At 48.8% G+C, this 27,264-nt stretch overlaps 1 protein-coding gene across 1 annotated transcript; it reads left to right on the top strand.

The window, feature by feature from the left end:
* The first annotated feature begins 360 nt into the window (after positions 1–360).
* On the top strand, positions 361–25,677 carry GASK1A (golgi associated kinase 1A). The gene is made up of 5 exons (XM_088164710.1): positions 361–1,520; positions 11,982–12,803; positions 16,267–16,389; positions 16,664–16,767; positions 17,269–25,677. Exons 1-5 carry the CDS (start codon positions 1,518–1,520, stop codon positions 17,477–17,479), a joined length of 1,263 nt encoding a protein of 420 aa, XP_088020836.1. The 5' UTR covers positions 361–1,517; the 3' UTR covers positions 17,480–25,677.
* Positions 25,678–27,264: the final 1,587 nt, after the last annotated feature.

The following is a 27,264-nucleotide window of genomic DNA, read 5'->3' as shown; positions in this document are numbered from 1 at the left end:
CTCATAACAGCCTATACTGTGCCTTTATCAGATTTTTCAAAAATACAAATATCAGTAAAGAACAATGCTGATCAATCTGATTTGTTTTATGGTTTCCTGGAGGAAGTAGCTGCACATGTCAGGGAGCTGGAAAGCCCCCACACCTGAGACAGAGGGTTTCCTCCTGTCCCCAAGCTGCGCTGGTTTGGGCTGAAGCTGGTGAGGGGCTGCAGCAGTTGGCAGTGTCACCTGCCACAGTGAGGGACTGATGGGTTTTGCTTGGCCACAGCTGGAAGGGGAAAGTTACATGAAAAATAAATGCTTTGCAGCCTGGCAGCTGCCTGTGTATCCTGCTTGGCCATGGAGGCCTCTTGAAACACACTGTTGTCCAAAGCAATGCCTCCAGACCCTCTTCTCCCAGAGGCCTGAGGAAATGGCGCTTAGGATGTGCCCTACACCAGGTGCTGGGTGGGGGAGCTGCACTGGGCACTGCAGGGCTCAGTGTGCACTGCTGGCTGTGGTGAGGGTCCTCTTCCCCTGTGCCCCTCTCCTGGCTGCCCGCAGACACTGTGTGCCCCAGAAAAACAGGTGCCTGAGCACCCTAAAAGTGGTTTTAATGCATTAATGCCTTTAACGCAGATAAGAAATCTTCCCCCAGGTCTGTGTCCACTCCAGGCACTGATGTGGCACAGCTTTTTGCTGGACTGTCACTGAAAGGCAAAGAAATGTTAAAAAAGACCTGCAAAGAGCATTTTCTTGGGCACTCTTGCACAGACGTCTGGTTTGCTTTCCTGGCTCTGGGGTCTCTGTGGCCCCTGGGGCTCTCCTGGTTCCTCTACGTGGTTGGCACGGGGGTCGCTGGGAACAAATGGGCTTGGGAGGAGCATGTGCGTCTTCATCTCCTTCTGACTCAAATTTGCCCTTGGTATTGAAAAAAGAAAACCCAGAAAAAAAAGCAGCAAGAAGGGCTTTTATTGTGAAAAAGAGACTTTTCAAATGCCTGTTCCCCCCTTCCCAGCCTCTCCACTCCCCTCCCCACAGGGAGGTGGGTCTGGGATGAGGCAGAGTTTGAAAACTCGCAGCTGAAGTTTGAAGGGTGTCCTCCCGCCCAGGGGGGAGCGGAGGCACCGCGGGCTTGCGGTGACCGGAGCCGGGCAGCGGGAATTGCGGACAGCCCGAAGGACACTCCTGGGTGACAGCCCCCGGCCCTGATTAGTGCCCTGCGGAGAGGAAACGGGCTGATTAGTTACTGGATATAGATCTATATTCTTTTTCTTTTCTTTTCTTTTCTTTTCTTTTCTTTTCTTTTCTTTTCTTTTCTTTTCTTTTCTTTTCTTTTCTTTTCTTTTCTTTTCTTTTCTTTTCTTTTCTTTTCTTTTCTTTTCTTTTCTTTTCTTTTCTTTTCTTTTCTTTTCGGGTTCCTGGTGTGGTATGGAAGTGCCACAGGCGGCTGGCACCCGCCTGAGGAGGTGACGGTGTGCCGTGTCGCCCAGGAGCGGTGAAGCACACGAGGAGGAGTCAGTCGGCTGCTGCTGGACATGGTAGGATTTTGGGGTTTCCTTGCTGAACTGATAGTGGGGATCAACGCTGGGTTTGCCCCATGGGATGAGGAATACAGCGGCGTATCCTGGGTGTCTCCGTCCTGGGGGCAGCTTGAGCGGGAGCACTCGGAGGGTCAGAGCATGGTGAGGCAAGCAAGGCAGAGAATCGCTACAGCACTTTTCTGTCCTTAAAAGCGTTAGGGATGGACCAAGCAGATTGTAAGAATGCACTAGGGATGGACAGAGCAGATTGTCAGGATGCCCCTAAAGGCAGTGCCTGGGGCTGCTGTAGCTAAAGTACTGCTGTCAGCCAGGGAGGTGATTACACTCCCTCAGCCAAAACCCATCTCTTTTAAGTGGCCAGGTGGCACTGCTTCAAGCAGGCAAACAGCGTGGGGTGTAGGCAGCAAAGTGCAGACAGAGATCACGAAGAGCCGCTCTGGCTTTCTCTTTGGTTCTGACAAAGAACAGCATTTTCATCAAAAAGCCACAGAATCGGCCAATTTGGCAGGGGAAAACTTCACGTCCCTCCCAAGAAATGTTGTGCTTCCCCAGCATCAGAAGGTCTATCCACATCTGTAACATGTTCCAAATCTTAGGGAGGTGTTTCATGTCATCTAGTTTTAGTGCTCCAGTTTGGAACATCCCTTGGCAGACCCATCCGAGCAAGCACACATCAAGTGAGCTGGGATGGTCCCCCCATGCCCCATTACCCCTGCCCCACCAGGACACAGGGGGGTGTCATTGCAGAGAGTTTGCACTGGAGTGGGGGGCCTTTGTCCCTGCTTCACCACCTCAGCCCTTGCCAAGCTTGTGTTGGGCAGGGATTGCAAACCTGTGATGGATGAGCTGAGGAGATGCCTGGTGTTGCTGCCAGAAACTGGTCATTTGTGTCACTGAAGCATTCTTATGTCCTAGAGAGCATGCTGATGACTCAGAGCATCTCTGGGGACAATGCTGCTGTGCTAGCCTTCACTGGTGTGTGTGTGTGTGTGTGTATGTGTGTGTTTGTGTACAGGGTACACTGGTGTCATGCTTTACACTTTCCATCCAGTTTGCATAGTCTGCTTTGGGTTTCTTAATTAATGAACTTCAGCTGCAGGAAAAAATTACAAGACTGGGGCTCATCTTACCCATTTTGGGTTTGGAGTTAAGCCCTCCCTGTCAAAGGGAAAAGCAAGGCAAGCCTCCCCATACCAGCCTTTTGTCTGCAGTAACATTTTTCTGTACAAGCCTTCACTATGAAGCCTTTCAAAGGCTCAGCCTGAGCCAGGTACCTAGTGTGGTCTCCCACATGAGAGTGGGGTATTCACTTTTTGCCAGGATTTCTATTTTGCCTTGGCAAAAGAAGGTCTGCTTCTGCAGCCCTTTCCCCTTTGTGAGCTTCTACATTGACTGTTTTGATTTTGCCCATAATCTGGGTTTGTTCTGGGCACCTGCAGGCAGGGCACTGATGGTCATGAGGAATAAATCCAGGCTATGCCCCCCAGCTGATCATCTTGCTGCTTCATTTCAGCAAAACCTCGAACAAAATGGTTAAGATGATTTTTGACTCCTTTCAAAATCACCAGGAGGGTGACCCCTTGCAGAAAGCCAGAGGGATGCCAGCTGTGAGTTCCCCTGTTGGTATGGAGAGCACGCTTGCAGCTGGCTTCTTGTTGGATCCAGCCGCTGCACATGCCCAACCTGCTGCAGCAGAGAGCGCTGGGGGATGACTGCATTACAGAAACATCTTCTTTCTTCTGGCTTCAAAATCTGCCAGCGAGTAGTTTCCAGTTGCTGTTGTTTGCCTGGTATGAGGCAGTCTAAATACGAGGGGCTGATTACACTGTATTAATCCTCTGGCATAGATTCCAAATGCCTCAATTCCATTTCCAATCCTCAGTAGCTCCTGTCCACTTGCAGCTACTTGCCTTGCCCTGAAGGAAAAGCCCCTTTTCTGTGAGCCTGGATGCACCAATACTTGTACTACGTTTGCTCTGCTTGCTCATCCCATGGACTTTGATAGGAGAAGAAGCGGGCTGGGGAGTGTCTGCCTGCAGGCCTTGCCCAGGATGGGGTCTGCAGGACACAGGCAGCACTCAGAGCCGAGTGGCAAACAGTTTTCTTTCCCTTTTTTTTCTCTTTCAGATGTAATGGCTTAACAGGAGGAAAATAGGGCTACCTTTCTGCAGCTGAGGCCAGGGCTGGTATGAACAATTCTGTTTTGAAGAAAGCCCACAGAGCTGAAAGGCCCCGCTGTCCTCCTCCTTCTCCCTCCCCTTTGGAATCCCACGAATGCACTTTTCTGCTCTCCAGGAAGGGAAAAACCTGACAGTCAGCTCAGGGAAACCCAACTGTCTGATTTGCGCAACCTCCACTGAAACTCCAAGGGAATCCAGTGCTTTTCCTTGCCAACACCCCAAAGAGGGTTTTGTGAGTCCCCACTGGGCACCAAGCAATCATTCCTGTTCCCTGGTGCTGGTCCACCAGTTAGAAATGAAAACTGAAAATAAGTGGATCAAAATCCCTCCTCCCCAAAATATAGGAAAAACATGACCCCTGATAAAATAAATAAAACTGAGCCAAATGCCAAAATGTGTGAGTTTTAGCAGCATTCCAGGCACTCACAAGCAGTATTGGCAAACTCATCAAGAGCAGGAGGAAATAAAATGTGATTTTATTGTAATGCATTCCTCCCCATATTAAACACAGCCCAGAACACTTTGCAAGAGGAAAATGGCTTTCTAGCACCTCTGTTATGTGTGGAGGTGCTGCAGCAGCATAGCCCCTCTGGGGATGCCAAACCAGAGCTGGTGAGCTGACTAGAGGTGCAGCAAGAGAAGCTACTGGGGTGAGGGGAGTTGTGAGGAAGGGGGTTCATGGCTCCCAGATTCCAATTCTTACGTCCCTGGGTTTGGAAATCACAAAGGAGTCAGCTCCTAAGCTATGGTCTGAGGCTGGAACCTGCTGAGGAACAGGGCTGTCAGTTCCAGAGTGACACAGGAATAAAGCATATTCTTCTTCCCCAGAAGAAGCTCAGGGTTGGAGGCAGTTTGTATGTGGGACTCGAAGGGAAGGAGTCCAGCCCACGGGCCACAGGCTGCTGCCCTCCTCCAAAGCATCCCCTGTACAACTCCTCAGAAACAAAGGCAAGACTGTTCAAAATGAGCGGGGCATGAGGCGCAGATGTTGCACAAAGGCAAGCCACATCTGTTTCACTGGGGAAGGGGCCCCCTACTTGCTGGTTCAGCAGGCAGATGGGAAAGCTGCTCTGAAAACTTACGGAGCTGAGTGCAACAGGCTGGCTGGGAAACTGGGACGAGGGGAGGGGGAAAAGGGAAATCTGGTAGGAGCCTGCACGGCAGTGGTGGAGTCGGGGAGCAACAGCCTCCCAAAACTGCTGCTTTCCCTCCTTGACGTCCCTGCCAGGAATTTCTAGGTTGTGCTGCTCTTATGTAAGCGTGAGAGTTAAGGGAATGAGCAGAGGGAGAGGAGGGAAGATGGGGAGGACCTCCTTTGTCCCGTGAGGATAGCAGGACAGTCATGCATTCAGGGCTGCCCAGGTCCTCACTGTCTCCTGTGAACACGGAATGCTGTTTCAGGTCCTCGGTGATCTGGATGGTTTGAGTGCAGGTTGATATTACTTTTGAAATCAGTGGTGTAAAGTAAGGGAGATGTTTGCACATGCAAAACAGACCTGTGCATCTCAGTGATGTGTCCTGAAAGACTGCCATCAATCTCTTGGGAGATGTGTCTCCAAGAAGTAGAAGATCTGGCTAAGTGCAAGAGTCTGCAGTCAAAGTCCTGACTCTGAACTTAAATAGGAGAAAGATAAGGCATCTGAAAGCTTTTAGTTTTAAGCAGAAGAAGTGTGGCATCCTGAAGACTGTTTATTTTTGTGGTGCTTCGTGTTGACTTCTGGGATTAAACAAGAGTGGTCCTGAGCTGCACTGTACATACCACCAGGATGAAAAACTCCTTGTCCATCCCACAGAGAGCTGAATATTAACCGTCTGCAAGCTGAGATTTACACAGTGGGAGTGAGGAGAATTATGAATCTGTCCTTTTGCTTAGTGAAAATCACATAATTTTGGGGAAAGAGTAGTGTCATCATAGGATAAGCAAGTCCCTGCTGGTACCCTGCAAACCTTTAGTCCACGCTAGGTGCAGGACAAGGTGTGTGTCCCCTCTAGGTCCCCCCAAGCAACAGCCCTGACTTTAACTGCACCAGCTGCTCCCCATGGTGTGATGTCCCTCCAGCCAGGTGCTGCCCATCTGTTTCCTTCAAGGTGTGTGTCCTCTGTCTTCTGCTCCAGGTCTTCCTTCTTCAGAGATACTGAACAGGGCATTTGGGATGCTGAGAGTCTTGCCACTCTTGTAAGCTGCTCCTGGAGAGGGCAGGGGGTTTACAAGCCTGTGTTTCTGCTGTACTTTGGTGCATAACTCAACTGGGAGCAGACAATGCAATGGGAATAGCACTGTTAAACAGAGCAGTTTACAACTATGGCTGAAGATTTTATTAAAAATGGTCCTTTGGATGATGGATGTGTGAGAAGGGGCTGTGCTCAGCCTATGGCTGTGCAGAGAAGAACCTCCAGGGCAAGGAGCCTCCCAAAACCGAGAAATAGCCTGGGTGAGAGGTTTAGAGCAAAAAATAGGACATTTCATCCCTGGGAAGCAAAAAGCTCCAGGAGCTGATGCAGGGCCTGGAGCCAAGGACACACCAGGTTATTACTACAGAGAAGCTGTGTAGCTCGAAGGTTTCCAGGTTTTTATAATTTGGTGTTCCAAGGCTGTAGTGATAACTGGGAAGAGCTGTGAAGGCAACATTATTTGAGAAGTTAAAGAAGGTATGTTGGCACCATCCTTTTGAAGTCAGTGCTCAGACTGATCAGTGCCAAGACTGTTTCATCCGTTTATGCTGCTGCCTGACCACTGCCCTCTGCTAGTGCAAAGCACGCTTGTCTTGCACTTAGGCTATAAATGATCCCAGAAACTTTGCAGGCTGTCTGAAATTTAGCAAATTACAGCATGTTTTAAGGTTTCATCCCAGGCAATTTAACTCGGTCATTTTCTGGTTTGGTTTTGGACATGTTGGTGGGGAGGTTTGTGTGCCAGCTCTGAGTACTTTGCTGACTCTGCAGGGAAGGACCCGGCACCATGTGTTGATGTGTCACATTTCCATTTCCTCAGCTTCATCTGACCCAATGTTTGCAGAGACTCCATTTCAAAGGCTTTATGGGAGCAGTCCCCTTTCCCACCTTCTCAGTGCCTGGCTTGAGTTTCCCAAGCCACTTGTGTGGAAGTGGGGCTGGAGGAGCATCTTGAGCAGACAGGCAAGGCCCACCTGCCACATCCCTGTCCTGGAGCCAAGCAAGATGGTCTTCAGGGTGTCTGCAGAGTGCCAAAATATAGTGGGGTCATGGTTCTCCCCTCTGGAAGACCATTTTTGAGGATAAAAACATTCATCTCTGGAGGAAAAAACCCAAAAACAAAGCTGGTGTGGGTCTGCTAGGAATTGCAGCCACTTTGATGGATCATGAGGCCAGATGAAGGGTTATCTTATTCTTCATGCCCCATGGTGATGTGGGTGCAGGTGAGTGTTGGTGAAGCTGTGGGGAACACAGCAGACCTGCCCTCCTGGGGAGCCTCTCTGAGCCAGAGCTACCTTTGGGACTGGCAATCATCATTTAAAAGCTGTCTTTAGTCAATTCCCACTTTGTGAGCCATCTATCTTCCCTGAGCAGGATAATATAGGAAGGCACTTAGGCACTTGAATGATGGGCGACAGAGGCTGCCAAGCATTTCCTTCTGCCTGGACTTGCCCAGAGTCACTCCAGAGACAGAGAAGTTTTGTCTCTTTCCATGTCCTCAGCATGGTTATGTGCCTCCAGTCCATGTGCCATGACCTTAACAAACCAAGAAAGCCTCTTGCACAGTATGAAAAAGAAGAGGCTGATCCAATCCCAGATCTGACTGACACGCCCGCTCCCCCACTGCACCGGGAGCTGCTGCAAACACCATGTGCGGGTGCAAGGCTCTGGAGACATTCCCAGAGGTGGGGGGCAGGCAGAGGAGGTTTCCCACTTGTTTTTCAAGCAGTCTTTGTTAAAATTGGTCACGGCAGGCTGCACCTCCTGCTGCCCAGGCGGTTTTGCGGTTCATTGGGCGGGCAGCGAGCACGGAGCTGGGCGGGTGAGCACAGCCCTGTGTGTCTCACCCCCCGTGCAGAATGCACCCTGCTCAGTGTGCACCCCGAGAAATGCACGGGCCTGCCTTTAACCTGCTCATCGGCAGGGTGCCTTTGGCAAAGTCCTATGAGCTTGGGAGTCTAGAGCAGGCAGGTGGCCAAGAGTGACATGGCCATGGCTGAGCCATCCTGGCTTCTTTGGGCACCTCTTTGGGACAGTGGGATTTACTGATGAAGGGGTCTTGCAGTGCTGGTGCAGGGTCAGGAGGACTCATTTGAATGCCAGAGGAAAGTAGGAATCAATCCAGTTTTCAACAGCCACGTATTTCCGTGGCATCTTTCTAGTCTCAGGGCTGTTTCTTACATTCTTGGATAATGAAGTTTGGGGTTTGTTTTTCTTTTCTTTCAAGCTCGACAAAGCCAATTTGATGCACTTTGAAAAGAAATTGAAAACAGGCTTCTCTGCTTCAAATTCTGCCAAGGTTCAAGCATCCTGGGAATACAATGTCAAGGATAACCCTCCCCCGCCTCACCCCCAACTAGACTTAGAAAATTTTATCTCCTAGCATCAAAGCTGCACAGCTCTCCACTGTGCCTTCGGAGCCTGGGCTGTGCTGTATGTCCCTCTGATGAGTGAGAATATATATTATTTACTTATTGGCATCCTGGAACAAGCAGTACCTCTCTTAAGCCTTTTTATGGATTTTGCCTGCTGGGAAAAGGACCTAATTTCTGGCAAAGACATGCTGTACTGTCAGTATGTCAGCCTGGCAAAGCAGAGCTGTACGTATGGTTTGCATTTCGGGCTGAATCGAAGCCATAGCTTCAACTGCAGCATTTTTTTACAGCATGGGCTCAGAGAAAGACTCTTTGGAAAAGTATTTACCCAGGGCTTGTAAATACAGTATTATTTCTGCAATGTTTTATTACCTAGGTTATTATTAAATTTGCAATATCAACCGCCAGAAATAACACATAGACTGTACTTGCATCTTTTTTGTTTCTTTTTGTTGTTAATGTGGTGGGGAAACCCTGAGCAGCACAGGGCATGGGAGCCTGCACTGGCCCTTGCCCAACTTCACAGCCCAGGGTTTCAAGTTCAGGCTGAGGCTCTAACTTGTGGTGCCCAAACCCGAGCTCGTGACAAGGAAGACAAAGTGGGTTTGGACAATAATGATTCCTTAACCACTTGGACTGTAAACTGACTCAACATTAAAAACCCAGCAATTGTTGCCATCCATTTGACATACTCTGTTCTCCGGCCGTGGGTTAAAAAGGACTTTTCCTGCAGTGTTTTGAAGGTTCTCCATGTGGCTCCCACATGCATTCTCCCCCCAGGATACTGGAAGTTTTGTCAGACAGGTTTTTTAGATACCCAGAGATGGTATAAGCAACCAGAGGGTTATTATCAGCTGGATAACAAAAACAATCCTCTGAAAATCCTCTGTGCTGAAGAAAAGGGTTACAGGGGGTTTTGGTGAGAGTGGGATGGAGAGAGATGTGTCTCTGCAGAAGGGTGGGACAGGGGAGGTGCCCAGGAAAGCACAGACTGGGAAAGGACTTGGCTGGATGCAAGAGCTGGATGCACTGAGATTTACACTTAGCCCTATCCTTTGGGATTGATTCCATAGATATCACTGCTATTAATTCAGCATACTTTGAGGCCAGAGGAACAGATTGTGAGGCACTTAAAGTGATGATTTGAAAGGAATGTGGGTATCAGGATACCAGGATCAGCCCTTTATATGCCACAGAGTTATTTTGCTATGGTTAAACTAGGATTTAGACATTGCACCTCCCCTAAACTCTTGCTCAGGAGGTCAGACATGGATTGCAGATGTATGGGAAAGAATGTATGTCTGCACTCTGCAGAATTTGCTTGAAATCCAAGGCATGAAGGCTTTGAGTAGCTGAGCTTGAATGTTGCCTGTAACACTTGGTGTTGGCTGGGGTTCCACAGCAAATCATTATCCCATCCAATTGGGAGAGAGCTGGGGAGTCATCACAGCCAGTCCCTTGCAGAAGTTCTGCTGCGCCTCAGGGTGCTTAGGGGTGCTCATGCTCATTCCCTCTCCAGAAAGGCACCTAAAACAATGATTTAGCCATGTAGTTTGATGCCTGGGACAGCTAATGCCAAGACTTGAATGATCCGGCTGGTGATTTAGGACAGGACATCCCTCTCTGGACAGTCTCACCACGGACTAGGTCCTTTCTGCTCTGGGAATAGATAAAGCAGGGGTCCCCCAGCAGGTCCCAAAGCCCTGTACCAGACAGCTCCTGGTTCCAGGCAGAGGCTGGTGTAAACCCTGCCTGAAAAAAGGATTCATCCCAGCAGATATATTTTGCTGCACTACATTGTATTTCTGGGAGACAAGCAATTAAGTGAGAGCTATAAAGCTGAATCACTCCAAGTGCACCATCAATAGCTCTTATAAACTGCATTAAATCTGCTCTTGAAAGGGAGGCATGGATGGAACACCTCTAGGGTTGAGGCCAGCGGGTCGGTGGCTCCTCTTACCCACCTCAGCTGATGCAGTGCCTTTGCAAGGGATGTGGCTCCTCACCAGGGGGCTGTCTGAAACAGTCTCCCCAGGCTGAGGGCATGAAACCGATGGATTTTAGGATAGTACTGTGTCAGCTTATAAGTTCATGCACAGGGGTCGCCTGGGGCAGCTGCTCGTGGGGCAGGAGTTGTGCTGCTGTGGTCAGTGGGAGCCTATGGTCCTAAAAGCCCCATGGCTGGAAATACTTCTGCTTGCCCAGCTGCTTTCTGGAAGTTATTCTGTCTGCTGGCTCACACCTCCCCAGCTTTTTAGCTCTTTTTTTTCAAGCTTCTCCTCTTATAAACAGTCTCTTATCCCCTCTTTGGCAATATATTGTCCTGCTGTGCCTGCCATGGATATGCTCATGCTTCCAAAATAAATAATTGGAAAAAAAGTATCTACTTGACCATCGCCTTGACTTCCAATGTGGGTTTGAGCTGCTTGGAAATGCCTGTTGAAAGCAGAGAAACGGTGCCAAGATGCTTTTTGTGGCTGCAGCCTCCTGAAGTGTGTGAAGCTGCCCAAACCTGAGTGAATGAGGCATGGGTGCAACACGGTCTGGGAACTGAATTGGCTTGGAGAATGTCACAGTGCTGCCCCACCACTGCCCTCTACTTCAGCCTAAATGGGAATGTCCCATGCTTAGGGCAGCCCCAGCTGTTTAAAGGCAGTTCCTTAGTACTGGGAATCAGAATATTTTAGGATTCTCATATAGCATAGATTGTATCACGGACTCATAGAAGGGTTTGGGTTGGAGGGAACCTTAAAGATGTCTAATTTGAACCCACCTGTCATGGGCAAGGACACTTTCCATTAGACTAGGTTGCTCTGAATTTTATCCTATCTGGCCTTGAACACTGCAGGGATGGGGCCTCCTCAGCTTAACTGAGCAATCTGTTCCAATGCCTCAATACTCTCACAGTTAAGAATCTTTTCCTAATATCTAATCTAAACCTCTCTTTCTGTTTAAAGTCCTTTTTCCTTGTCCTGTCACTCCACATCCTTGTAAAAAATCCCTCTCCAGCTCTCTTGTAGGCCCCTTTGGGCACAGGAAGGTGCTGTAAGCTCTCCCTAGAGCCTTCTCTTCTCCAATCTGAGCAACAACCCAAATTCTCTCAGCCTGTCTTCATAGGAGAGGGGTTCCAGCCCTCCAGGAGTTTGCACCCTTTTTTATAAAAACATAGCCAGTCACAGGTCCTCACTGACACTTGGAGCTGCCTTGCTTTTGCTGGATACAGCAGCAGATGGGCAGAGCTCCAGCACACATTGAGATATCCAACTTATGGGTTCAGTGTGCAACCAGAATAGTGAGGGTGTCCAAGTAAGGTCTGAAAAAGAAAACCTCTTAGGAACTGGAAAGTGTTCACATCTAGACAAGAATTCGCTCTGGTTTGGTCTTCTTTTTTTCTTCTTCATTTCTTGAGTCTTTAAAGCTAAATATTTGACCACATAAAATTCATTGCCCATAAGGTCATCCTGTACCTCAGCGCTGCAGATATGGCGTCCTCTGTGTGGGGAGTGAGCCCTTGCTCTGATTTGTTTGTGAAGGGACTGCAGCTGATTTCTGGCACAAATCATGGCACCAGCAATCGCCCTCCTGCTGCAGAGCTGTGGAGGCAGCGAGTGCTTGTGGAATGCCTCTTGCAGGGATCACACAAGCAGAGAGGCTGCTCCTCTAGGGCAAACCCTGCCAGGACTCTGCCCGCAGTAACACTCCAGCATCATTCCACCCTTCTGTCCCCGCAGGCCCAGCGACCATGGCGACGGACGGGGATGAAGCCCCCAGCCCCAGCGGCTGTGGGGGTGCTGCTGGCCCTGGCCCTGCTGGCTCTCATCCACCTGCCCCCAGCCCCGGAGCACTCCCTGCTCCCGCTGCCGGCCTCGTCCCCCCCTGAACCCCCGAGAGAGGTGGCTGCTCCCCTGTCTGGAGGACAAGCCTACAGAAAAAGGCTCCCCATGCCCCGCACTCGCCTGCAGCAGGAGCAGGCCCCTGGCCGGAGCAGGAGGCAGCGGATGGAGAGGGACGCTGCCCCATGGCTCTCTGCTGACGACCTGCAGAAGATGTGGCTGCTGTCCAGTGGGCAGGTGGTCTCCAAAACTCGTGTCCCTGCCCACGGGCAAATCATGCGAGTGAGGCTGCGTGCCGAGGAGGATGCCGAGGGAGATGCCAAGGGGGATGTCTTGACAGCCAGCCCAGAAGGAGACTGCCAGGATGGGCGCTGTGGGCTCATTAAGCGCCCTGGGGACCTGTACGAGGTGCTGGCCTTCCACCTGGACCGGGTGCTGGGGCTGAACCGCAGCCTGCCCGCCGTGGCCCGGCGCTTCAGCAGCCGCCTGCTGCCCTACAGCTACACCAACGGCGCCCTGCGCCCCATCATCTGGTGGGCTCCTGACCTCCAGCACCTGGAGGATGCCAACAATGACCAGAACTCCTGTGCCCTGGGATGGCTGCAGTACCAGGAGATGCTGCAGCCCCACAGGCCAATGCTGCTGGCCAGGGATGCTCCCTGCTCCAGCATCCCACACAGCGAGTGGAGCCGCCTGGCCCTCTTTGACTTTCTTCTCCAGGTAGGGCTGTGGTGATTGAGGCCACCTGTTCTGTCAGCTGTGGCACCTGGGTTCCCCTGCACCGGCACCTGTATTGTCTGACCATGGTCTCCTGCTCTGTGGGGTCACATAGGCTGTGGTTTCTTGGGATGTATTTTCACTCATCAGCTGATGGGCAGCAGCAGAACTTTGTGCAGAAGCACTTTGGCCTGAGTATGGTCCATGTTTGGGACTTGCAGGAGGAACATAGGCAGGTTGTGGTGAGTCTGTCCTCATGTGGGTGAGCTTTCTGCTGTTCATTTTGTGCTGGCAGAGGCTTGAGACATCCCTAGGGCATCCCTAGGGATAAAGTAGCATGTCTTGTATCAGCCCCATCACATCCAAACTCAGGATGTGCTGCTCACACTGGAAATAAGGAGCCCTGCTTTGGACAGCACTGCCTTCCTCCTCCTCGGCATTAATAGCACTTAATCTTCTGTCTGGAAAATCACACCCTGCTGCTACAAGGGATTACAACAGTATTTCAGAGAGTTATCAGGTCTTGGAGGGCAGCTGTGAGGAGGCAGAAGTGATTTCTGTGGAGAAAAAGAAAGCCTGTTTAGGCACCTGGGGGCTGGTTATCAGACAAGAGAAAACTGCCTGAAAGGATAAGTATTAATACAAAAAAAAAAAAAAAAAAAAAAAGAAAGAAGGGAAGAAAGAAAAAACCCAAACTACTAAAATATGTTTTCCTTATTCTTTCTCCTTTTTTTACAACTATGCCTGGAAGAGGTGGAGCAGTTCTGGCTGGGCTTGAAAATATTTCAGCTGAAACAACCAGAGAAATGAGAAGATTAACCAATCCCCTTCCCCAGGCCAAAATACCACTGAGTGCAGTGGAAAGGCCAAGGCTGCAGGAGAAAGTATCTAGCTCTAAGGAGAGTTCCTCCTCAAGGGCTGAAGCAGTGCAATGATAAATTCAAGGGCAATCCACAGGTTCTCCTCAATAATTCTAATGGAATCCTCCCATGCAGAAAAGTCACATAAAGAGTCTGCAGGATATTATACAAGTGGAGTAGCATCTTTCAGAAATGGCTTTAGCATCTCACACCTTTGCTACGAAAGGAGAAGTTGTGAGATTTGAGCCCTTTTGTACATTGGCATTGAAATCTTAGTAGTTTTCTTCAATTTCTCTTAAAATTTGGCTTCTATGTTTATTTCTCTTGGTATTTGCCATAAGGAAACCCCTCACTATGTGCAAAGTTTTAGTGGGGGCAAAATGCCAAGCCTGGTAGAAAACGGGCAGCTGCTGATGGCTTTGTCCAGAACTTTAAAGAGGACCAAAACCAAATCAACTCTGCAGCCACATCCTGCCCTGGGACACCCTCTTCCCAGCCAGGGGGAGAGCAAGGAAATTTCCCCTAGGAGAAGCCATCCCAGGCTGAATCATAACTGGAAAAACCTATCAGATGGAAGGAGATGCCCCAGGATGGGCATAAGAGGGGCTGAAAGTGAGCTTCTTGTAGTGTTTGGGCTTAGATAGGAGGTGTGGCTCATGTATTTGGGTTCTAGCAATAATACCACCATTCCCATGAATTAGAGATGTTTAGACTCTGGAAACAAGAAATTAATACCAAAAAATCAGGGGAGGGCCAGGGGAGGGCCAGGGGAGAGAGGGCTTGTCAGCATGTCAGGGCACTCTCAGCATCTCCACAGCCATCTGGTCCCTCTCCTGGGGCTCCACTTGGACACCAGATCTGCCTCCATCTCACACCTCTGAGGGTTCAGCACCAATCCCCCTTGGTTTCACAGGTGCTCCTGGGCGGGCAAGTGGAGTGCTGAGTCTATTTAATGTCTCTGTAATTTCTCTCAGGTTGCCTTCACCTTCTGTGCAGCCTGCAAAATAACATAGCAGGTAAAAGAAACTGGCGTGCTGAGCTCTCCAGTAGGCAGACTGAGGAGATGTGTGGAGGAAATGTGATACTTTGTTCTGTTTCCATGTGTTTTGTGACAAGATGCTCAAGCACTTTTTTAACTGGAGTGTCTCCCAATGGAGAAATATTGACCTGAGTTCTTCATTAAATCTCAGAAAACAGAGAGGTTTAAGAGGCTCCAGTGTGGGACTAATCCTTCTTCTCAAATGGAATTAATGGAATGGAGATCACAATTCGTGTTTCCCTGCAGCATCTTCTCCAGTACTTGGTCAGTGTTTGGGTTCAGACTGAACTCTGTGTCAAAGCACAGCCTGTAATTGGTAATTTGTGCTAATTACCAGGGTGAAGGGAATAGGCAGCCTCTGTGGATCACTTGGCTTTTGTCTTGTTGTCACCTGTAGATCCCTTCTGGATCATCTGAGATCTGGTCCAGCCCTCCCAGTGGCTCCAGGAGCCTCTCTGCAGCCCAAGCCTGCCTCCTGGGCTGGCACCAGCAATGCCAAGCAAATCAGTGAGTCAGCCATTTTCATGCTGCAACAAGAAAATATATTTATTTTGAATTTTATATATATTTATATCTATTTCATGTATATTTAAAGGAGCATATATACATATGGGGCTTTTTTGTAAACAGGCCTTGAGAGCTGGATGAGGTGAGGCAGCTCCCCTACAGGGTCATGTCAACACACAGCCATGGGGAGGTCTGTTCACAGCCAACGAGGTCCTGCCTGCCCCACAAATCACCCCAGAGGATGTACCAGCTGCTTCTGACAAAGCTGAGGAAGCCCCATAAATACTGAGGTCGGGTCTGACAGTTTTATGTCTCTTTTTTTTTAAACAAAGCCCTTCATTCCTCCAAGGGTGTGGTTGAAACATTGGAAGTTGTCAAGAAGCTCCAGAGTTTCTGCAGGGAACTGGGATGGGAAGCAGGAGGTTTGACAGCCTGAACGACATGGAGCCTTAGCAGCACCTGCAAATGATTAAACACAAATGTAGCTAAAACAAGTCACCGTGGCCCAACTTAAATGTCAGGCATGCTCTGCATATGCACAGACCGCTTTTTCCCGTGCCAATACTTTTCCATTCATCTTTCCATTGAGAGCTGCTCAGGTTACCATAGGGATGGATGAAAGGTTGCATATGTGAGAGGATCCAGATGAAACCATCATACAGAGCACCAGGACTCGGAAAAAGAAATTGTTTTTAATGTTTCAGACTCTAGGTTTCCTTGGGTGCTTTGTTATTTTTTAAATTCATTCATTATTGTGTACGTCTTCATTTCAGCTGGAAGCACAACCCCTTTGCTCTGTGCAGATATGGAATGTGGAGGTACCAGGTATCTGAACTCCATCAGAAAAACCTGTCACCATCACCGTTGTCATCACTTTCTTCATGGCAGAGGGGTTTGTGCCTCCATTCCTCTCATTCACCAGTGTATGCAGTTTTTCCATTGCACATCTCCTGAGGATCCCTAGAAATGTTTTCTTTTCCCCTGTACAAGAACAGCTCAAAACAGGACCTCCCCATCCCAGGCACATGTCCCTGCAAAGGTCCCCAAATGTCTCCTGCAGGTTCATGACCGCCTGGACCGCTATTGCTGTGGGTTTCAGCCTGATCCCTCTGAGCCCTGTGTGGAGGAGATGCTCCACGAGAAGTGCCGGAATCCAGCAGAGCTGGTCCTGGTCCACATCCTGGTATGTCTCCCTGATGTCCAAGGGCTGCTCTGGGGCTAACATGGAGGTGCCTGGGAGGTACTTGCAGGGCTGAGGTAGTAGCAATGGGAATATAGGTCCCATGGTGGTGCTAGGTCCCTGGTGGGAGGTATGCCCGAGCATGGAGGAACATAGACATTGGCATATGCTTTCCCCAAAATACTCTCAGGCTTTCTCACTGCATTAAAAAGTAACCTAAGCCCCCACACTGGTGACTCTGCACTGAGTAAATTTCTCCTTCCCATCCTGCTGGCAGGTCCGGAGGAGTGCTCCGTCCCGCCTGGTGTTCATCGACAATGCGGGCAGGCCACAGCACCCTGAGGAGAAGCTCAACTTCAGGCTCCTGCAAGGCATAGAAAGGTAGAAATGGGCACGTGCTGATATCCAGGAGCCCTGTGTGTGCTCACCTTCTCGCTGCTCCTGGTCTCCCTGATGGGGCATCCTTCTGAATCAGGACCATCTCCCACCCAGAACAGGGTGGGTGGCTAGGCTCACAAATACATCCCATGTGCCCCTGCCCTGAAACTAACTCTTTATTCTACACTGGGTTGCTGATGGCAGGCTCCAAAGCCTATTTCCCCTCTTTAATTGGCAGCTGCACAAAAATAATGAATAATCAGGTATTTCAGCATTTCTTGCGCCATTGCCCATGAGGCATTTTGGCATGCTAGAAACCTCTTGATTTGGAATTTGGGTGTCTGTCTGATGGAGCTATCCTGCATGCTCACTGTGGGTAGAGTTTTAAGCAGAAGGCTCCTCATCCTGGGTTTCTCTGGGTAGATGTGCAGCTGCTCCCTTCCTCTCTGCTCAGCCTTCCCTGGATAACCCCTTCCCTCCCTGTCTCTTCCTCCCCCACTGCAGCTTTCCGGCAGCGGCGGTGGCCACGCTGCGGTCGGGCAGATTGCAGAGCCTGCTGCAGCGGTCCCTGCGCCTGGACCGGGAGCTCTGGGAGAGCCAGGGTGGTGCTGAGGGGCTGAGACCCCTGCTCCAGACCATTGACAGGAGGGCACAGATCCTGCTGCGCCACATCCAAGAGCACAACCTGACGGTGTTTGAGGACTCACCGCGCTGAACTGACCTCCAGCTGGCTCACAGGGCCTGCCTTGCACATCCCAGCAGCCATGGATGTTATGAGGCTCTATGCTGGTGCTGGTTCTCCACAAGGTGTTTCCCCTCATCTTGTAAGATGATCTGGAGAAGCAGATGGAATCATAGGGAGTAGAAAAGATGGGGAGATGTCTCCTAAGACCACCCACAACTACTTGAGAAAGGCAACAGTGGTCAAGTTATGACTGTTAGCCATCTCAGTGTGGATTTTCAAAGAAAGGGCACATCCATGAGGGTTTTTTGGGTAACTTTACTCACACAAACACACACACAGCAACTATGAAAACTGGAGGCTTGGACGGTTGAACAGTTGACAGGGACCCTGGAAAGAGTTAAAGAAACAGTGGAAGAAGTCACTGGCAGCCTTTCCATGACTTGTACTGGGCTTTTTGACGATGCCTTCATTATTTCCAAAACATCCCAGACAGAGAAGCAGGGGAAAAGCAGGGGGAGCTTTCTAAGTGGATTAAACAAAGACAAGACACTAGAGCTGAACTCTGCCTTGCCCCCTGCAGAAGAGGTGATGTATGCCTGTGAGTGAGTGTGAGCCACTGCCTGAAGCTGAGACTAGGCAGGACCTTAGAGCTCAGCAGCACCGGGCAGCAGCTGCCCTCGCATAGCCTATGGTACCATCCCCAGTGAGAGGCATGTGCTGTGTGGCATGTGCCATGATTCATGCATATGCCTTGGTGGGCCTGGGCTTCTGCCAATGCTCTCAATGTTGGATTTGAAGATTTAAATCTCTCCTTCACTCTTTACCTTCACTGTCAGGGGATTAAAGGCAAAAGTACCCCACTTCTGAAAAACACTCTTGGCTGCTCTCTTGGGCATGACTGCATGTAACTCTTCCCCAGGCTTGCAGAAATATGTTTGAACAAAAATGCCAGGCTATTTTAGCAGAAGGCAGTCTAATGCAAAATGCTTTCTGAGCATGCTGGCACCTCTGGCAGAGTCCATCCTGTTCCTGTCACCCCTCAGGCTCTTGCCCAGCAGCCCATTCTGATGAAGCACAGCAGCATCCCAGCTAGGCAGGTCCTCAAGTGTCAGAGCTGAGAGATAATTGAAAATCAAAATGAACAGGAGGAAAAAAGATGCAGGGATGGGCTCCATCAATCCCCACAGTGTGTTTCCCAGCTGAGGTATGCCTGGAGCAGTCAGTTCCTGTCCTGTGGGTTTATGGTTTGCCACCAGAAGGCTTTTTAAAGGCCTCCATTTCTCCAGGTTTACAGGCAGAGCATCCATACTTCAGGTGCTCCAATTCACTTGCCTTTGGAAAGTCTCAGTGAGACTGGCATGGGTACCCAGATGCACCATGCTGCAGCTGTCCCATTGCAATAGCTTTGGAGAACGTGGCCACCCATGCAGTGGGAGAGGAAAAGCTGGGTATGGATACCTTCTCTGCTCCATCCTTCTCAGCACTATGTCAGTTTGAGAGCCTGCAAGGGAATGCTTTAACACCCATGCTGATAAGCACAGGCAATTACCTCTTTTCCCCTTTTCCCTCTTGCTGAAGAGAGGATGAAGTGAGGCGCAGGTGACATGAATCAACAAGCAAGCATGAGTGCTCTCAAGGAGCATCAACACTCAGCATCACAGGCACAGCAGCATCCAAAGTGCCATCAGCTTGTTCCTGGAGTCCTGCCCTCCAATTAACCAGGGAGAGCCTTTCCTCCAGCATTCTATCACCCTGTGAATTACCACCCATTTGCTGTACCATGAGATGGATGACAGTCATGGAAACCCTGCTAAAGCCTGAATCACGGGGATTTATTACTGGGAAGTGAGCTTAGCTTGTAAGTTTAAAAGAGAACAAAATAACTCATCCTGGGTCCTACGAAAAGCCAAACTCAGGCGTGGCTGTGTAAGAGTAAAGGATACTAAATGTAACATAATTAAATCCAGAAAACTGGGGAAAACTGAGGTTACAAGAGAATTAGTTATGATGTACAGCATCAGTCAGTCTTTCTTTTTCTCATTAAAGTGAGAAATTTCATTAAAGGAGAAGTTTTCATCCCATGTAAGCCAAGTTCTCAGCAAGAATCAAGAGACAGGTGGGGGCTCTGTGCAGTGGCCAAAGCTGTGGACACTGCTGAGCTGGACCAGCAGCTTTTGCCTTACCTCTGGTTGCATCTGCTTGACCTTAACATTGCACAAGGTAGTGGGGTTTTTTTTTTGCATTTCTTTAGTTGTAATGTGAGTTTGCTGGCTAAACACATGTGGGAACATCTGTAAGCAGTTATACATGTGAATAAAAATCCCTCATGATTTAACAGACAGCCATGTATGGATAAATGAGAGAAGCAAAAGCCAAGATCTTGCTGAGACTGATCATTAATCTTCTCTAATTAGTCTGTTTTTCCATGGGTTTGCCTATGTAGCCAGCAGAGGCTCTGAACTGCAGTCATGGCTGTTCAGAGGAATCCTGTGGACTGCTTGCATCAGCCTTTACCATGTCGTATTGGGTTTGGTTTACTCCAGCTACCAACGTGTTGTATTTCCCATAACAAACTTACTTTTATGGTTATAATTACTTTATAGTTATAAACATTCGTGTGGGGCCATGCTTGACAAATTACATTTCATCTGTGCAGGAATGCTGTTTGACCAAATTTTACTGCACATCATCACACATCATGTCAGGGTGTGGTCACAAAAAAAGATGGTCCAAGCTGGCTGCAGGATAGCTTTGTCTTTAAGAAAGCAGTAGCAACAGCTAAGAAAGGGAAAGAGCAGTGGAGAGATAAGGGCTCCTTGACTGGGGAAATCCCTGCAGTATCCTGCTCACTCTTGGCACATTGGAATGTGCTCTGAGAACAGCATCTGGGAGCATGGGCACGCACCTCCACGGACCATCACCAGGAGGGAGCTGCTTCATTCCGCAGTGATGCGAGTGACATGATCCGTGTTTAACAGCTCTCTGGCTGGGCACAGCCCTGCAGCTGGCAGAAAACAGGGCTGGGGGTGGGAAGGCAGGCACTCACACATGCAAACACGGTCTGTGCCACTGCTCCCGTTCAGCCTGATCTTAACCTCCAAAGATGGTGATCCCCGGGCACCCCCAGCAGCCTGCTCCAGTGCTTCGCTGCTCTCACCCTCCATAAACTAAATGCCCATTTGCTGCATTTAAGGACCACTTCTTAAGCTGGACACAGGACACTAAGTAGTCTTTTATGCAGCCCCAGCACACACTGAACCTTTCCAATGGCCAGGGGTGACACCAGTGGGGTGGCACTCGGGAGTGAGATGATGACCCACCCTTGTGCTTCCTTCCCCTCACCCAAAAAGGGTGGGTTGTCACAGGTGCCCCTCAGACACGCCACAGGGTGCTCTGCAAAACCCACCCAAGCATCCCTGTGCCACACAGGGGAAGTGTGGGCTGACTGCTGCCTAAAAGGCAAGAGCTAGCAAGTAAATCCAAATTCATTGTTAAATCTCTGGATATAAAAATAATCTGGCTTTTAGAAAGCAATTTATTTATGCTTTCAGTACTTACTTAAATATTTATGCGAAAAAGGGGAAAAAAGGTCTGCTCTGACATAAGGCTATTGTTGTAGCAACAGTCTTCGAGATTAATGGAAGTAAATTAGCCTGATGTTTTATTTACATCCAGAAAAGCAATAGATAAACTCTCCTTGTGATGGATTTTCTTCATTAGCTGGGCGAACGCCTAAGGTACAGCTCTTGACATTGTTTCTTCCATGCAGTTAGACAAACAGTTTATCAAAGGAGTATAAAATTGTCAGGAAAAGAAGCAGATTAATGGCCAGTGAAGTGAAGATCATTGAATTTATGATGTAAGTAGCAGTATCACTGGAGCTCAAGAAATGGCTTATTAGATAAGCACCATGTACACACACAGGGAAGTGCTGAGCCCCCCCGGATCTGCCGCATTGTCATCGGCTGCTTCCCAAATCCCAGTGGGGTGGTCTCCACACTGAAGTTTCCCTTCCCTCCTCCTTCCTTCCCTTTAGGCTTGGGTTTATTCTGTAACTCTCTCATTTAAGCTTGCGAACATATGATTTTCTCTCAATTAAAAACCCTTAAGACTTCAGAGATTATAACATGTCTGTGCTGCTAGAACCATTTCTGCAACCTATTTTGGCAATTTTGGCTGCTTTTACACCAGTGATAATCATGCCAATATCAACAGCAATGATGTACATGTCTTATGATTCTTTGTAAAAAATCCCCCCACATTATCAACTTATGGATCCCATATGGCTCTTGCAGCAATTACCTCTGGAAGGATAATTACCTGCCAGATAAGGCAAATGGAAGAAAGGAGACAGGGGACCTGGGAGAAACAAAACACTCCTGAGGATGGCAGAGGGGCTGTGCTTGTGGTTTCCTGAGGTCTCTGCCCTGCCGGACATGGGCTCAAGTTTTCAAGCTTCAGAAGAGGGATTTTGGGTACAAGGACTACTAAAAACCATGAATTTAGCTGGTACCATAAATCTTGGTGTCCAAGCGCTGTATCCAGCAGATGGCATTGGCTCGACAGGATGCCTTTTCCCAGTGCTTGCCAAGAGCGTCTTAGAAGTTTCATCTCTGGACTGGCAGATTTCAAGCTGCTAAAGCATCATTAAGTCCCTAATTCCTTTGCAGCCTAATCCGCCCAGCTGTACTTTATATCTCTTCACCAGCACCACCTTTCTCTCCCCACATTACTCTCTTTCCAACAAAAATCTAGATTTATGGAAGCAGAGCATTGCTCAGTGCTGGGAGCAAGACTGAGCAAGTGGCTGCTTGAAGAACAAATTGCCACAGCAACCAGGGCTCTTCCCACCCTAGTGTGGACCCAAATGTGGACCAGGTGCACAGCACCCTCAGGATTTTTGGACTGAAGATCTCAAATGGTGGTCAAGACCAGGAGTTTTTCCCTGGAGCTATTTTGCATAGCTGCTGCTTTGGTAGGATTGTCTCTGTTCCAGAGAACTCATAAATTCAGAATATTTTGAATGGGCCCTGCAGCTGTCCCTGGGATGGATTTTAAAAGGATACATCTCTTAGAGCTGTGTGCATCCAACCATGTTCTGGGGCTTTGAAATCCACTGGTTTGTAAGCAAGACAAGCCAAAGATGGGAACAGCCTCTCCCAAACAGGAGTAGTTTTCTACCCCTAGACTATCACCATGTGGTCCTCGGGAATTTCCCTGTTTTTTTTTCTTCTCCCCTGACTGAAGGACCTTCCCCACTTTTTCTCCTCTTCTGAGCTGAGCCGGTTTTTATTCCCCTGGGAATAGAGATATGATGTGAGTACAAAGGGATTTCTTGCATCTGGCACCCTGAGGGCCCTCCTGGGACCCCCTGCTGCCAGCCACAGGCAGCGTGCTGCTCCTGCCCCCATGCAAGGGGTGGTGAGGCAATGTGTGTCCCTCCAGCTTCTGATCATGGCTTGGGTTTGGACACCACATGAGATTTTTTCCCCTCCTCAGTCCCTGTCCAAGTTCCAGGTTAGGCAGTCAGACTCACCATTTTACTTCCTTTTGGGATGGGAGGCTATAGTTGGTGATGTCTCTGCATCACCAGGCAGAAGGGAAGCTCATGAGGCAGGAGAGGTGAGGGAAGGCAAGGATTGAGACATCAGCTCTTTTCTTTCAATCTGTGAGTTGTCTGGCCAATATCAGGACTAATGTGTCAGTCTGCAGAGGTATTAACAAAGCAAAGGGGCTGCCTGGCCTCTCCCCAGCTGTCTGGAGGAGGCAGCATGTACTGATGCCTTCAGGAAGCACCTGAAAGGGGTGGGTGAAGATTTTTTCCCACTAGGTGCTCAGCCCTGGGAAAACAAAGAGAAATTCTCCATGGACAATGGATCACTCCTGTCCCCAGTCCAGACAGATTAATATGGTGGGGTTTCAAACCAGGTACAGGGAAGAGGCCAAGGAAAACCTGAGTCCTGACTCTGCATAGAAATGGAACAGGATGTGCCCATGCCGTGGCAAGAGGTGAGCATGACTCCGTGGTGCTGATGGCCAGGCTCTCTGCTGGAGCAGGCACCTCTTCCAGTCCTGCTTTTTGAGTGAGCTTTGCTCCCTTGGATTTAATGTTTGCCCGTATCTAAGCAGGGATGGAGTTTTTATTGAGGATGAGTGGATAGAGTGGCGCAGGTTACACTGTAAATGTTGCTGTATTTTTGCATGCTGTTTGGTTTTAATTGCCCATTCTGGGCATCTGAGCAAGTTTGGAGTAAGCAAAGCATGTTACATCCCAGGGCTCTTTATGTACATAAACAATTGGAGGTTTATTGCCTTGACCTTCCCTGAAACAAGTTCTTGGCTCCTCTGAGTTAAATCTTGGAGAAAAAAAGGGATCTAATAAGCTGAGCTGCAGATTTGGGCTTATAGGAAGCACATCTAGGTGCCAACTAGATACCAAGAGGCTGAGATTTGCCACAATTGGGACAAATCTTTTTAAATGGCTTTTGTTCAGTTCACCAGGGTCTGCCAGCTCTGCTCCTTGCCAACAGTAAATAGTCTGGGAGCAGGGAATTGGTGATTATATTAAATTTAAGGCAATTCAACGTGGTTTTACTTGATTTGGAGCGTGAGGGAGAGGTGGCATACCATCTATGCACAGAATGGACAGGTTAGGTCAGACGCTTCCTGCTTTATTATCTGAGCATGAAACATGACATCACAGGGAAAGAGCCATAATTAGATGTTCCTCATCCTGTCCATTTGAGTCAAAGTTGTAAACTAAGAGGGCAGAGATCAAAGGCTTCTACCTAAGGCCAGAGCAATTTGCTGAGGAGCTTAACTGGAAGATAGCACTCAGTGCCCATGCAGGAGCATCTCATCAGCTGCAGCCTCTTCCCTGTCTTTATTTTCACTCCTCTTCCAGAAACGGGAAACAACCACTGTGTGGGAGATATCTCTACTTCAGCTAGACATGGCCTTGTCAAGCCTGATCACAATTCAAGAGTTGGGGGGAAAAAAAGCTCCAAAAAGGCACAGCTGTGCTGTGGTGACAGCCCCTGGGTTGGGGCTTCATGTCCTAGGGCTCCACTCCAGCCCAGCCCCAGGCTGTGCAGAGAGAAAATCTGCTCAGTCCTTCCCTGCCTCTCCCACCTGGTGATGGTTTTGCACTTACCCTTCTAAAAGATCTCATCTTCCTGAGACATTTTGATTGCTCTAGGTAGACGCTGCCCTTTTTTGCCTGAAGCCTTATCCCTTCCCTGCCGCTGCCTGCTGGAGCTGCCTCTTACGCGCTCCACAAAGCACTCAGGCACTGTCCTCTGTTTTAATTGCTTTTGCCCACCTCCTGGCTTGCTCTCACATTAGCTTTAGGGTATGTGGGGCAAGGGAAGGGCTTGGAAATAAGAAACATTTGGGTGCTGAGAGGCAGGGGAAGGAGGGCAAGCAGGCACCCGCTAGCTTGGTGGGAGCAGATGTGTCAGTGCAGGCACCTGCATGGATATGGACAATAATTTCTCTGTCTTTGCAGAGCTACGGCCTTGAAGTTTGCCTCTTTTATTCTGTAGGGACCACTGACTGCAGAAAACAGATGCCATCTGTCCACCGTGCCTTGTAAATCAGATTTTAATCATCTCAGGGAGAGGTCTGTCTCCAGCTGAGTGCTGCATACCAGGTCTGCAGGAGTTACTCTGCAAAATTTACATTTCTGAGGTAGGTTAGTGATTAGGGCTCCAGCTTCATTCCTGAGGCTGAAATCCAATTTCTCCCCCTCTCACAGATTTACTGGCTGATGGTGGAAAATATCTTAGGCCATGTCTGATTTGATCAGGTAAATGCAGATCTGTTTCTCACCTCCCAGCTGACCTCCCTCCCCAACACGCTCACTCTGCAGCGTATCTGCATCCAGCGTGGGCAGGGAGGCTCCCATGAGGGACACCACTGAGTCAGGACCAAGAGAGGCACCTCCAAGATCCATTTTTGCTCCATGAAAACTGAAGGCAGATTGCAGAGGTGCTGGTGTTGGAGTTTCTGTCTCCTCCGGCGCTGCCAGTGCCTGATTCCCAGCAGCTACAGGTTTGCCTGGTGGATAACACATTTGTTCCAGGGGCTGCTGCAGTGGGCAGTGGGGGAGAGAACCAGGGAGGGAAATGGCTCAAGATCTGACTCTGGTCTTGTGCCCTTACACAGGTCTGTATGGTGAATGGTGTATTCCTACAACAATAAAAGTGCACTGCTGAGGATGGTCACAAGCACAGGTGTCCTTGTCCCTTTTTTCAAACCATTATATATTGCAAAATCATTGCGGGTATTACAGGGAGGCTGCAAAGCAACCTCTTTGTGAGTAAAGAATCAATAATTTGTTTTCTTCTTTCTTATATGAGAACAATTCCATAAAATCATGTTGGTTTATTAAAAAAGCAATACCCTCCAAGCACAAATGGCAAGGCTGATCACAGCCTGTCAGTGGGGAGATATAGCTCTTTTATCCGCAGCCTCTGTGGACTTATTTTTCAAAAAAGAGCTTAGCAAAGCCTCTAAAAACATGGTTATTTATTAGTTGGCATTGCCAAGTTTTGACCCCCATCAGAGGAACTTGCAGGGGCAGAGCAGACAGAGCCCAGCATTACCTGCTGGAAACTTTGAAACAGATCTCTGCCCCTTCTCCTCCATTTTCAAAAAGGAGATTTGCCAGGCAGGATGGTTTCTCACAGCTGTCCCAAGTCACTCACCTCTGCCATTTTACACAAAAGAAGTGCATCCTCCCAGGCTGGGTATCATCACATCACAAGAGGGTGGTTACAGCAGTCATATCCGGGATGAGTCAAGTCCTGTCAGCTCATCAAAACCCAAATCCAATGGTAATAATGATGCTACCATTATTTTTTTTAATGTGATGCCATTAGAGCTTAAGCTCTTGCAAGGGTACAGGAGAAGAAAAGTGCCTCTTGTCAACATCTTCTGACATGCTGCAGAAGCAAACCTGCATTCTTGGTTCACACAAGTTGGGGCAGCCATCATTCATTTTGCACCAAATCTTTTTCCCCCACCTCTGCAGTGCATGGAGATTGCAGCTGGGCCACACATTAGTGAACTGGATGGGGTGAGGGCACAAAGGCAGCATGGCTCATGAGGAAGCCATTTAATGGGGTATCAGTAAAGGAAATGCCCCCTTGTCCCCCCACCTTCTTGCTCTTTACACACCCTCAGGGAGTTGTTCTGTACAGTATCTCCATGGAGGTGCTTAGGCTGGAGCTCTCTAAATGTTTGGGCAGGGCTCACGAGGCTCATATGAGGTGTCTGATGAGCAAATTATAGAACTAAGGGCACGAAAGTTCATTTGTAAGAAATGGGCTAATAAGGGGATGTGTGGTACCTAGCTAATGGGGAGAGAGCCCAGGCTTCACTGCGTAAGCCCCCCCCAGTGCTGGGATTCATTTTAATCAGCACTTGAACAGGAAGAGAAAATATTCCCCATCCTTTTTCCTTAAAGATTAAATCATTCATTCAACCAACACCCTAATGAGGCACCAACAGACATGTAATGAATAAATAATTTTAAAATAGTTAACTTAAACATTAAAAAACACCCCCATGTCTATTCTGTAGGTAGTGTTTTGGGAACTAGGTTGGAGTGGGAAGAAGGTGGAACACCTCCTCCTTTCCAGAAGAGAGAAGGAGACTACAGATTTAACCAATTCTTGAGCTGGTTTCTAATGAACCTGCTGCAGCTTTTCCAGGTGAATCAAAGAAATTAAAATCCTTGGGCAAAACAAAGATTTCCATTCAAGTCCTGTTGTCTTCCTGTTCCCTAATCTTCCCCCCAAATCCTTTTTCCT

Source organism: Sturnus vulgaris, chromosome 1 (genome assembly GCF_052056855.1).
Source record: "Sturnus vulgaris isolate bStuVul1 chromosome 1, bStuVul1.hap1, whole genome shotgun sequence".
Classification (NCBI taxonomy): Eukaryota; Metazoa; Chordata; class Aves; order Passeriformes; family Sturnidae; genus Sturnus; species Sturnus vulgaris.
The sequence above is the reverse complement of the archived record's forward strand: the minus strand, read 5'-3'. Positions and strand labels throughout refer to the sequence as shown.

Excerpts from the sequence above, each read along its gene's own strand:
- GASK1A (XM_088164710.1), top strand. Across the intron at positions 16,390-16,663 it reads TGGTCCTGGTCCACATCCTG|GTCCGGAGGAGTGCTCCGTC; the intron begins GTATGTCTCCCT and ends TCCTGCTGGCAG. Across the intron at positions 16,768-17,268 it reads CTCCTGCAAGGCATAGAAAG|CTTTCCGGCAGCGGCGGTGG; the intron begins GTAGAAATGGGC and ends CCCCCACTGCAG.